Genomic DNA, 12,995 nt, shown 5'->3' on the forward strand with positions numbered 1-12,995 from the left:
CGTCTTGAAGGTGTTAAGGTGATCTTGGGGGTCTTTGAGCCCGTCAAAAGGCTCAAGCTGAGGTAGCCGAAATTTCGCTGGTACTGGTCGTTCCAGGACTGCCATGGTAAAAGGGGAGTCCGTCGCTCTGACCATTTTATCCAGGCTTCGATCGGTCTTTTCTTTGATAGCGTTTCTTAATTCATCCATCTCCTTCCTCATCTCTTGGAGGATGTCAGAATGCTGTTCCTCTGGGGTTACCGTTCTCCGTCGGTCACTCCTTCCATGGCTATCCCCCTCGTCCTCTTGGACAGCTCTTGACCGGTTCTCCTCTTGCTGTAACCTCTGTCACATCTCTTGATTCTGCCTGGTGAGTTCTTCGACGGTGGCTGCGAGGTTTCGCACTTGCTGCGCCAAGGCCGCTGAGTCCTGGTTAGATTCCATCTGGAGCTGGTAGGAACCACGTTATGGTTGTATAAGAAAGTCGTTCCCACAGACGGCGCCAAACTGATGAAGCAGTATCTCGTCGGTTTGCTGGGATTCGTCCAGATGGCTCCTTGTAGTGCTCTGACGACCCTACGGGAGCAAGAACTTGTTCAAGTGGTCACCAGTGTGGTGCCTACCACAACGCCTCCGATGATAAAGTCAGTACCAAAGAAGATAATAATTGAAATATCAAGAATATATTCAGGTTGTGATGCTGTTTTCTGTACCTTGTTTTGGTGTTTGTGAGGGCTTTTATATACCCTTGGGGATTATACCCGTTGGGGTATTAATGATTCTTCTTGTAACGTCTTTAGGGGAGTAATGGGTGTTAATGCCTTCCCGTTGGTTCGTCTAGCTGGTCCTGTAACGGCCGAGGCTTTATTGGCAGCATTTAGTGACATTAACTCTTCCTCCGATGACGCCGATGACTGGTCATGTTCGTCTGTAAGGTCGCCTCGTCTATGTATAACTTCGTCAGTCCCATCAAATTGCATATTCCAAATTCAACTCTCGAATCAGGTATCAACTCTCGAATTAGGCAAGAGAATCTCTTATTTTGATATTTGGAGTGCAAGACATTATTTAGTTTGGAGTGTAAAACACGCTCACAAAACACACATTCAATTAATATCCAACCAACTTAGAGCATCACACATGGTCTAACAAAAAATGGGGAAGGCAGAACATTAAGGAAATAAATATAGGGCCGTAGCTAATGTGGAACCTTGTTTAGTAAAGCTCTTGTCAAACACCTCCCTGTTATAGCCTCTAGACCATGCGGGGATAAGGTTAAAATCGTCAAAACATTTTTCTCTTTTTATCAAAACAATAACATCTTTCAAATTCTTAAATGCAAAATCATGTAAAAAAAATAAAGGCAAAAGCCTCTGAACATGCACTTTTCTCGTGTAAGAGAATTCCAACATCTATCCTCATCTTGCAAGAGAATTCCACCATCTATCAATATTGTGTCTCGCTCTCCTCTCTGACTTTTGAAAAAATAACCAAAAATATTAAAGTTCTATGATTTCAACTACATGGTTCTTAAAATAGTTAGGCATCAAATCATTTGTAACATTAAGAAATGATGAGAAACCTTTAAGGTTCTCTAAAATCTATTTTCCAAGAGACCAGATTCTGGATTGATTGGGTAGAGATCAGCAGCTGATGAAGAAGTAGCAGTCCACGGGCCGTCCGTTGACATTGTTCGCCTCGAGCTCTCACTCATATTGATTTCCTCATTGATTTGATAATACTTTTGCAGTTCCTTCGCTTTCATTTCATCATGTAATAAACTCATATCTGAAACCAAATCCGGAACAATAATGTTGCCTTCGAGCATGCTCACAACTGAAGACATGGTGGGTCTAGCCGCTGAAGAAACATTAGTGCAAAGGAGAGCCACATGGATCACGACCATCACCTCTTCTTTGTTATAGTCTGAGCCCAACCTTGGATCAACTAGCTTAATTAAATTCCCTTCCTCTTTCAAAAGGTGTGCCTAGATATTTATGTTGGAAACGCAAAGAGATATTAATTGAGTTATAAGCCTCTTGGTAGAGGCACATCTAAACTTGCTACTAGTCAATAATCTTTGCCCATATTGAGAATAAAGACATATTAACATATGCTTAGCCAGTATATAAATAAGAAAGAAGAATTTAGGAGTAAGGGAATAAAATAAAGAGTTAAATTTCTTAATGTTGATTATAAAACTTTTTATCAATATGGAATTAGCCTTAAATGAAAATGTGACCATCAAAATTTTAGATTGTAAATTGAGCCCTTAGAGTATGGGATCATTTAGATTTTGCCCCCTAATATTTAAAAATTTAGATTTGAACCTCTAATGTTATTTAGTATTTTGACATAAGCCCTTTCATCCATGCTCGTTGATAATGTGGCTGTTAAATACCACTCATGCTTGTCACGTGCTAATTAGTCCAAAAAAATATGATATGTCATTTTAATTATTTCACATAAATTAAATAGTCTAACAAAAAAGTTTTAAATTAAAAAAAAAAATACATAAAAACTAAATGATTCAAAAATAAAATAAAAGAATTCAAATCCTAACGTTTCTAGGCATCTAAATAGAGTGAAATTCAAATAGCTAAAGGCTATTGTGTTTTTTGAATTTGACTTCAAGGCTCTTAGTTTAGGGAGTGCAAAGAGATTTGGGTCGATCATGTAGAGACTTGGGGATTTTGAGATTTGGTGGTTTGATTGGCTAAGTGGTAATTGTGGTCATCATGATCAGTGATGTCACTTTGACTCAGTTAACCCAAATTGAGAGCTAGAGGGGATTTGAACTAAATAATAAATTTAAAAACTAGAACAAAGAAAGAACTAAAAAGGGGACTAGTTCCTGATTCTCTAGTCCAACAAAGGTTGAACTGATGGTTGAACCGGTAATATCATAAATAATTATTAAATTAAACAAATAAATTATACATTTATAATAACTAATAATATTAACTAGAAAATATTTTAGATAATTAAAATAATTTGTGAGTGACTTTTTCCATCTTATTATACTAAAAAAATGGAAGCAATAATATGTTCTAAACGTTTTAACAAAGAAAATCTAAAAATAAAAGACCTTTTAGGAGTATTTGAACCAAAAGAAAATAAAAAACAATAAAATTATTGGCACAATTATGGGATAATAATATATCAGATGGGAGAAGAACCAAATAGTTTATATTTTCTTTTTCTTTTTTATTATTATATTTTAGGGGTAAATTCTAATAACATACTCTCAAGTTTGGGCTAATGCCAAACAGGTCAAAACATTTCAAAACTGACCAATTTGGTCCCTAATCCAATTTGTTCCGTAAGAGAGAATAGAAAAAATTACTAACAAGCCTAACGGTGTTTTGGGACTAAGTTAAGTTTAGAGACCAAATTAATCAATTTTGAAATATTTTGGTCCTAGTTAATATTATTATTATTATTATTAGTATTATTATTATAACTTGTATTGTGTGTTGTAACTTGTAACTTGTAAGTTGAAAGAGAACAGTACAAATGATGAAAAAAATAATAATAAAAGAGCCACACAATAATAATATTTTATAGAGCCATCTAAAGTTTGAAGTCTAGAATCTAACAAATAAGTTGCAAAGAATAATACTAGCAAGTGTACCATCTGCATTGCAAACTTCAAATCCAAGTTTTGAGATTCCTTTCTAGTGAAATTGTTTACAGTTTTTGTTCGTTTAGATCCAAGATCGAGCTTCTCCTATTCTTTGCGTTTTCCTTAACCACTTCAACCATTCAAATCGTCGACCAAATATCTAATTAGATCTGAAAAATCTCTCTTCACTCAAAACCAGTTCAATCATCCCGATTGCCAATTCAGGACAATTAAATCACCGGTTTTCTAGTTTTGAGCAGACTTTTTATGCATTACTAGTTTTTGTGAATATCTTGACTGGTATTAGCATCGGTTCACTATCGAATTGGTTGAACCAACTAGTCTAGTCTTTTTTTAAAATCATGCTAGAAGTGTCTTGGTTAAAAACACTTAAGAACTGCTTTTAGAGCTACAAGCCTCTTAGCAAGAAAAAAAGATTTTAATTGGGTATGGACTTTTTTCTTGACCTAGACAAAATGACATAGTTTTGATGCATTAAAATTTTGTCTTTTTGAGCTTGAGTAACATTTAACGGCCGTCTCAAAAATGAATATAGGCAGACGGGCTTGAATTTAACCAATATCTAATAGTAGGGTTTCAAATCCAAAATTTTAAACAGATTTGGCATAAATCAAAATTGACCTTAACTTGCGTGTATATATACCTAACTTGTGTTTTCCCAAAAACTTAAAGAGCCCAAATAAAAATTAAACAAGAACAATAAAAAGCAATAAAATGAAAAGTGTAAAAGATCAAACTTACCCAATCAAGAAGGTTAAAAGGTTCCTCCTTTGGTCGGTGACTAGTGTTGCTCCTCCCACTAACAATTTCCAAGGTAACAACCCCAAAACTATAAACATCTGCTTTGTCAGTCAAATAACCCCGCATTGCGTACTCAGGTGCCATATATCCACTGCAATAACACAAAATTATGCACAACTTTTCCACCAAGCATATTTCAATGTTTTACCCTTTTTTTTTAATAGGTAGAAGAATGCTTATTATAGCAATATTCAACAAAGATGAATTGAAGGATACTCAAAACATTTTCCTTGCATTAAGCTCAATATTAAAATTTTCCTATAAACATTTGTTTTTTCCCCCCTTTTGTTTCCTCACCCATTTCCTTCAAACCAAATTGAGTGTAAAAATTCCCTTGATTTTTCTCTCGTTTTCTTGCCTAATTAATAAATAGTTTCCCCGAATGTCTTCTATTCTAGATGTGTTTCCTTAGTACTTTCCTTCAAAAAATCAAAATTCTTGTGAGTTTGATGTCATTTAATGAAGCATTTACGAATTCATCAATGAAGTTCCTAAATGAAAACCTATGTAAAAGTAAGATGAAAATGGTCTCAACAGGTTGAAGATCAAGAAGAAATGCTTTTAAAAGCCAACAAAACCTTCATGGACCAAACTCATGGTGCCATAAGCCATAGTCCAGCCACCTCTAGAGTTGCAACCTTTACAAATATTAAATTAAGATTTCCTAGATAAAGATTATAATGAGATGTTGACACTTGACATCGATAGCAGCATGCTGTTGGTTTTGTTGATGTAGTAGCAAACTAGCAATGGAACAAATTCTTATATAAGTCTTGAGATTATGCGAAAAGATATGAAGGATTTTCTTCTAGATTGTTTTTAGCTATAATGATACATGACAATGTGGGATTTATTAGACTGGCTTGAGTGCTTACTTGTTGACCAAAACATACAACATAAATTCAACCTTATCCATATTCATGTAAATGGCATTGTCCGTATCATTTTGGTATAAAGATAAGTTAAGCTGATAAGTAACCCAAAATTGTGACCTATATGATCTTTAGAAGTTTAATTGTTACTCTCTAGCACGCTAAGAAAACAATCTAAAGGGAATTTTTTCATATATATAAGGCAATCTAAAGGTAATTTGTAAAAAACAACTAGAACAAAATTAAATAGCATGAGGCAGATTGAAAGACAACTTGCATTCATGATGTAGGATTTTTTGGAATTCAACACTAAATTGGATTTCTTGATAAGATTTTGAAAGGTTCTTGAATTAGGATTGATGTTGATGGATGTTTGGCATTAAAATTGTCAATAAAACAAGATTTAAAGAAAGGTAAACCCTAAGCCAATCACACTTAAGTAGGGGAAAGGCAATCACACTCTCAAAGGTTAAAATAAGTTGCAGGAAATATATTAGAATCAATTTCATTATGAATATTATTGACTACAATAAAACCTTAATATAAGCTATTGTTAAAACCTTTTCTAGAAGGAATAGGACTCCTAAATAACCTAATTCTATAAAGACTAGGATTATTAATAACAAAGAATGCTTAAGAACTTCTAAACCTAATAGGAAAAGGACTCAAAACACAAAATAAGACTCATGGGCCTTTCCAACAGCCAATGACAACACGTTCTAGGAAATCTAGAAATTACCATGTTGCCCTTATCCAACCATACTTTTAATTAAAATTGAACCAACTAATTTCTAACCAAAAAACTTCAAAGACTCGGTAATAATTAAAGTAACCAATGAAATGTGGCAAGAAGGCCCTGCATCAAAACTAGACCAACTCTTATTGTCTGTCTGCATCAATGGACCATTTTTAATGCAAGAAAATGAATACTTGCATTTTCTAGGGAGAGAGGGGCAAGTTGAGAAAGATACCATGTGTATGGGTGCGCCATCATTGCCATCATTTGGGTTCAATATTTACAAATTCTGGTGCGAGAATTTAAAATTTCCAATTGGATTTTAAGTTAGGATTTGAGGATGACAAATCTCAGCTCTAAATCCTCACAAAACCGATGGATTTATCCAGTTCCATAATTACTACCGATGCACAATTTCTTCTCTTTGTGTGCTAATAACCCAAACTTCAGACCCAACAAAGAACTCAAATGAGGTCAGTTTCAAGTAAACCACCACCACCTTCCTTAATTTTAGAGGGCAGCTCTCAACGGTGAAACCTTGCTTCCAGCTGACCAGATATCGGCTCGGGAGACCTAGGTCATGAACATCCCACTCACCCTCTTGGCAGACCACATGCTTTCCATATCCAATATACCAAAAGGATTAAGCTAGTAGGTGGAGAAGTCTAATGAATACATAAATCCATAAGCAAACTTAAACTAAACTAATATGGGATCCCTAAACACCTCCTTACAACAAGTCAACATGTTATATAATTCAAGGCACACCACCATAGCATTATAAACTATGACACTTAGAACTCTTTGACTCTCTCTATGTGTCTTCTATTCCAAACGTGACCACGGTGTTTGATCACAGATCCCCTATGCTTATTACTTTGGGTTTTTGGCAAACACACAGTACTTTGATGGTTGATAACTATAATCAACTATACCAAAATGATTAATATGTGATAATGCAGACATTTATGAGAACATGTTTATAAACTTCAAATGTTGTGTTTGTTGTGTGTAGGACATAGAACAATCAAGGAAAAACTTAGATACAATATCTTATGTATAAACTTCAAATGTTGTGTTTGTTGTGTGTAGAAATTGGGGTTCTAAGATTTCTCTTGTTTTTGTGTATATGGTGTTAACACATACAGGGGAAAACAAAAAAGAAGGAAGAAATGGATGGTGTTAATGCCATATAGTGTTTTGGTTAAGTAGACAGATGACTAAATATTAGGAAAGTTACTTAAGGAACCATATCTAAGATACTGTATCTAAGTTTAGCTTGAACAATTATATACCCATTCTCCTGCTACATTTAGAGTTTCTGTGGGTATAATTGATGATAAAAAAAAGGTATGAATTTATGATACAAGGCACATATAGAGGTGAAAATTCCATTTTGGTCTCTACATTTGGGGGTTATTGTTAATTTGGTCCCTATAGTTTGGTAGAAGTCAATTTAGTCTCTGTTATTTTCAACATACAGTCAATTTATTCCCTATAGTCAAATCATCACTTTTCATGCATTTTCTTGAACTCTCTTGGCAACCAAATACAAAAACACAAATCAAATTTACCAATCTCCAACTCTAGTAGACACACATATCAACTCAACAACTAAAACAAACCCAAATTTGGACCCATAATGACTATAAATTGAAAATAACGTGGATTAAATTGACTACAAGTTGAAAATAACAATGACTAAATTGACTGCTACCAAAATATATGGACCAAATTAATAGTGAGTCAAAAATGTAGGGACCAAAATGATATTTTCACCCATATAATTTGATCATTGTGTATCTCATTTTGATTATTACAATGAACATGATACATGAAATCAGTAGTCTATGCTCTAACCACATAAATGGTGCACCTATTATATAATCAGATTTACAAAAGTGATTATTATATGGTCATGGTAGCATAAATGAGACCATGTCAATAAACTTGGAAGACTATGCTTGTTGTATGTAGAACGTAGAATCAACATATCCATGCTTTAGCCACATGTACAGTTTATGTGGGTTTAGTTGATATTGAAGAAGGTATGAATTTATTATACAAGAGACACAGAATATGATCATTGTGTATCTCATTCTTATTAAAGAATAGGTATGTCTTTAAAATTAGTTTCCAATAATTTCATAAAGATGAAAAGAATGAAGAGAATGCGAATGCATTGTGGATGAAGTAGAGAAGGGCATAAGGAGCATTTTGTAGTAGAATAGTTAAAGGAAAATTTTTGTAAGATTAGTTATGCTCTATGGTGCTGAATGTTGATTTTTTTTTTTTTAGGTAAAAATTTTGAGTTTTGAGAAGCAACATGTTTGTAAAATTAGCATAACTAAAATGAGGGTGTTAATATAAATAAGTGCAAATATAAGGAAAGATAGGATTTTTCCTATTAATGAAAAGATGAGGAAGAAAAGCTTAAAAAATTTTGATCATGTAGAAAGGAAAGTGATTAATGCACCAATGACAAAGAGAGAATTGATTCAAGTCGAGAGAATGGGAAAATGTAGAGGAAGATCTAAAACAAAATTAGTAGAATTAGTAAAAATAGACATGTCAATTAAGGACGTAACAATGATTATGATAGTAAAAAAGAATGCATCGGGCCAACTCTAACTACTCTATTGAGGATCTATAGCCAACCCTAATATTTTGAGATTAAAAATTGGTTGTTCTTGTTGTTGCTGTTGTTGTCCTCCTAATGTCACATTACCATTATCCTTATGATATTTTCTTACAAGAAAAAACACCTATTTTTCCCTTATATAGATAAAATTTTATTATCGGCACTTTTTTATAATATTCATAAAAGAGAAATTAACAAAGGCAGTAACTCACTAAGTTCCAGCGATGCGGGTGCTTATGTGTGTATTATCTTCTTCATCAAGCTTGGCCAAACCGAAGTCAGATATCTTAGGATTAAGATATTTATCAAGCAGAACATTAGTAGCCTTGATGTCTCTATGAACAATCTTCAATCTTGACTCTTCATGAAGATAAGCCAAACCTCTTGCTATCCCAACACAGATCTTATGTCTTGTTGTCCAATCCAACTTCAACTGGCATTCTTCTGAGCCTTTAATTTATCAAATTTAATAGAAAATCAATTATACATATATACATTATTTTACTTACAGCATGTTACAAATACCAAAAACATCAAGTGTACGAAGTAAATTTTTACCAAACAAAGCTCGAGCAAGGCTATTGTTTTCCATGTACTCATATACTAGCAATAGTTGATTTCCTTCAATGCAACATCCATAGAGCTTAACAAGATGAGGGTGTTGAAGAGCAGAAATCATGCCTATCTCATTCACGAACTCGCGATTTCCTTGTTTTGATTTGGAAGAAAGCTGCTTTACTGCAATTGTTGTACCATCTGACAAGAGGCCCTGTGAGAATATAATTTCCAACATCTTAACATAAGAAGGAAGAAACTGCAACAAGGATAGGGTTTTTTTTTTTTTTTTTTTTTTGTGTGTGTGTGTGTGTTTGTGGAGTCAAAACTCAATAATGAAAGTTCAAATAGAAAATATCAATGTTAAATTTAGTGTTAAATACCTTATAAACAGAACCAAAACCACCTTCTCCAACTTTATTGGAAATATCAAAGTTGTTAGTTGCAGCTCTGATTTGCCTCAAGGTAAACAAACCAGTTTGCAAGTCTAAACCCCTTAGATCTGTAGAAGAATCAAATTCACATATGAATTATATCTAGGAAAATTGAAAATTTTTACAATTTTTTAAGGTTTTGTCAAAACATTTGAGCAGATGTAATAAATCATAAGTTTTAAAACACCCATATGCAGTCAATTCCTACAACAGGCATTCAGGCATTCTACAAGCATGCGTATCAGGGGCATATATACACATGCAAAAAGCTCCAATGCAAAATCCAATTCACTGAACATATAAGTTTTCCTTAGGAACAGATCAATATGCATTTACAATACTAAATACCTTGTCCCATTCTGCTCTTCTGTCCTAGACAGCCTTTCCACCAGAGGATACCCAGAACCAGAAATAGAACAAATGCTCCTACAGCCACTATTCCAACTACTTCTCTTACTGATACACTGCTGCCATTTTCTGATGGGGGTTTAAAGTCTAATTGAAGAAATAGTTCAAAAGATATAATATTAGTGCCTCAGAAAGGGGGTAAAATCATGATCCAGCCAACCATGTAATGCATAAAGAACACAAAATATTCCATCAAAACCATTACAACCACTTCAATGAAGAAATAATCAAGATTATTTCTCTCTTCTCAAGTTCTAAATTTAAATGAACACGACTGTTTTTCAAAACACTAGGACAATTATCAGCTTAAATTTTCCTGAATCCAGTAGAGATTTTAAGAAAAATAAAATAAAAATGAAAATAAAATCCACTCCATCCGAATTCTGTGGGATTTGTACCCACATACTGATGAATGAATGCATTAATCATCACAATAATGGTATAAGAGTTTAGACACATTCTGGGGTCCTATATATCAAACTAATAAAATTAGACCCAAAAAAAAAAAAATCCTGATTGAAAAGCCAAAACCCAAAATACTTTTGTCACATAGTTAAATAAATGGGTAGATTGTAGATCCTAGGGCATTACCCTAAAAGAATTTCTTGACAATGTTGAATTTATAGAATGAAGATAAACATGGATTTGCAAGTTAATACATGGTCTATTTCTAAGAGTCCAAAATTGATTACAAGTAGCTAATGCAAGGTCTAAACCTACCAGGATGAACAGAAATTGCCGAAATAAGAGGACCATAGACTCCTCTTTTAGGGATGCCAGTTGTACCCTTCCCAGCCCAATAAAAACGGATCTCTAAGGTGTTATTATTCACAACTGCGAGATAAGGTTTTATGACTTCAATGCCAACTCCACCAGCTTCATCTGCAATATTGAAATCCTTCTCCACTAGCTCTCCCTTCAATATTCTAAACATGTTAGTGACCAGCTAGTAACAACCTATAAACATAACAACTTTGGTTGATGAAGGTCAGAGCATAATGTCATTAAATACCTGAATATAAATATCAAATACACGCCTTCCCAAGCTGCTATATGTATTATCATTGGTGAACTTTATCTCCGCAAAATGGAGGTTTATTTTGTAAGGCCCATTTCCCAAACAAAAGGCATAATAAGTAAAAGACAGAGGAGAAAGGCGTGCAGTCATGTATAGTTCAGGATTAGCCATAGTGAGTTTGGAGGAATTTCCTAAAATATAAATGCCTGTAATATCGCCATCATCCGTGAAGTCACCAGTGCTGCTAAATGCCCAATTTCCTCTCTGAAGGAACTTTGAAGCTCCACCTGGCTCCATATCGTCATCATACATAGTATCTCCATTTATAGGTACTTGTGGTCCGCCACAATTTATCTGGAGGGAGTAGACAACTGGGGAAATAGGAAAAATGGATTAGTAACACCTGAACATTTTAAACATATTTAAATTAATATTAATGCAAATTATATAAGGAAAATATTTTTTTCACTTTTTTTTTGGCGGAGGAGGGGGGGGGGGTTGTGGGCGGCGGTTGGGGGAGGAGTGTGTGATGAGACAGAGTTTCATTTGGTGCAGAATCAAGCCAAATGAGACGGTCATTCAAGGACACTGCTCATTCTTGTGTTTAGTACTATTTGGAGGGTGGCCTCATGTGTTACTATATCCAATGAGACTTATGCCACTATTAGATAAGATAGCCAGATAACTACATAAAGGCTAGAAATGGATCCTACCAACAAAAGTTCAATCCCAGTGCACTAGCATTATTCTGCAGACTTCAGAAAGACAAAATTTGGAAGATGTATTAAAAATTAAAATGTTTAGTAAGACATAAATTAGATGTGAAAGATTCATAAACTTGGAAGCATTTACAATTAATTTCCAATCTTGGAGGCCACAAGCAAGGGAGGGGCCCTCAATTCCGAACACAAAAAATTAAAACATGGTTAGTGCTTAGTCACATTAAAGACTGCAAGTCAGTAAGAAAGACTTGAAACTGTAAAATGATTTAGCAACCGCAAAATTGTGTAGCATAGAAGAATTTTAAAACTTAGATGTAATGTAGGATCTCTTAAAACATATTCATTATTCAGTATGGTTACAAGCGTGAGAAAAAACCCTCCAGGATATATTTGAGGAAGTGGTACAGATCTGAACCAAAGCAATCATGAGCATAACAATCTTGAAGATTTTTTTTTTTTTTTTTTGATAGGTAAATCTTGAAGAATTTTATACTAAATCAATTTTATAATAGCCCAAACAAGAACTTACTTTTTGGACAAGAAGAGCTTCTCAGACACGAAATATTTCCACTGATAAGGCAATCCACCAAAGCAAGTCAGCAATATTACATTGTGATTAAATATATGTTACATGACTCAAGACAATATTACATTGAAGATTATAAATAAATAAATAAAATGTATCAAGACAATATACCAGAAAGTTAATATAAAAAAACCTTTGTAATGCATGCTTTGAAAGGTGAACTTAAAAAACTTACGTGTCACTCCCCTTTGAAGAGGTTTTAAACAAGTTCCTACATAAAATATCACCAAGTCCACAGCTTAGCTAGTAAATAAAAGATCACACTTACACACGGACAAAAGCATTCTTACAAGCTTTGGTGTTCACAAATTAAGCTTCCATTGGGAAAGTTGTTATATGAAAGATCACTGCACATAAAAATTATGATGTAATTCATTACCTAACAGAATGAAGCATGAATAATAAACTTTTATTTTACGCAGGATAGTTGATAACACATATGGAAGGGGTAATAATATTTCATTTTTCATTCAGTGAAACTCAATCCTACATATTTTAGGAGATAAAGATTTCATCCAAACTCCCACATATAAGCTAAACCACTCTTATATGGGAAAGATGCTTACCATTACATTACCTAAGCCCAATATACCTTTG

At 33.9% G+C, this 12,995-nt stretch overlaps 1 protein-coding gene across 2 annotated transcripts in view; it reads right to left on the reverse strand.

The window, feature by feature from the left end:
* Positions 1-1,331: 1,331 nt before the first annotated feature.
* Positions 1,332-12,995, reverse strand: part of LOC142640776 (putative leucine-rich repeat receptor-like serine/threonine-protein kinase At3g14840) — a 28,127-nt gene continuing 16,463 nt past the window's right edge. For both annotated transcript variants that reach the window (XM_075815034.1, XM_075815033.1), the window contains exons 14-24: positions 12,689-12,745; positions 12,574-12,609; positions 12,342-12,382; positions 11,085-11,461; positions 10,793-10,988; positions 10,013-10,159; positions 9,614-9,732; positions 9,234-9,444; positions 8,888-9,125; positions 4,367-4,517; positions 1,332-1,966 (exon numbers count right to left, since the gene is read on the reverse strand). In XM_075815034.1, the coding sequence (XP_075671149.1) occupies positions 1,574-1,966; positions 4,367-4,517; positions 8,888-9,125; positions 9,234-9,444; positions 9,614-9,732; positions 10,013-10,159; positions 10,793-10,988; positions 11,085-11,461; positions 12,342-12,382; positions 12,574-12,609; positions 12,689-12,745 (1,966 nt within the window). In that variant the 3' untranslated portion in view covers positions 1,332-1,573. The remainder of the gene's footprint in view (positions 1,967-4,366; positions 4,518-8,887; positions 9,126-9,233; positions 9,445-9,613; positions 9,733-10,012; positions 10,160-10,792; positions 10,989-11,084; positions 11,462-12,341; positions 12,383-12,573; positions 12,610-12,688; positions 12,746-12,995) is intronic.

This window comes from Castanea sativa, chromosome 6 (assembly GCF_040712315.1).
Source record: "Castanea sativa cultivar Marrone di Chiusa Pesio chromosome 6, ASM4071231v1".
NCBI lineage: Eukaryota > Viridiplantae > Streptophyta > Magnoliopsida > Fagales > Fagaceae > Castanea > Castanea sativa.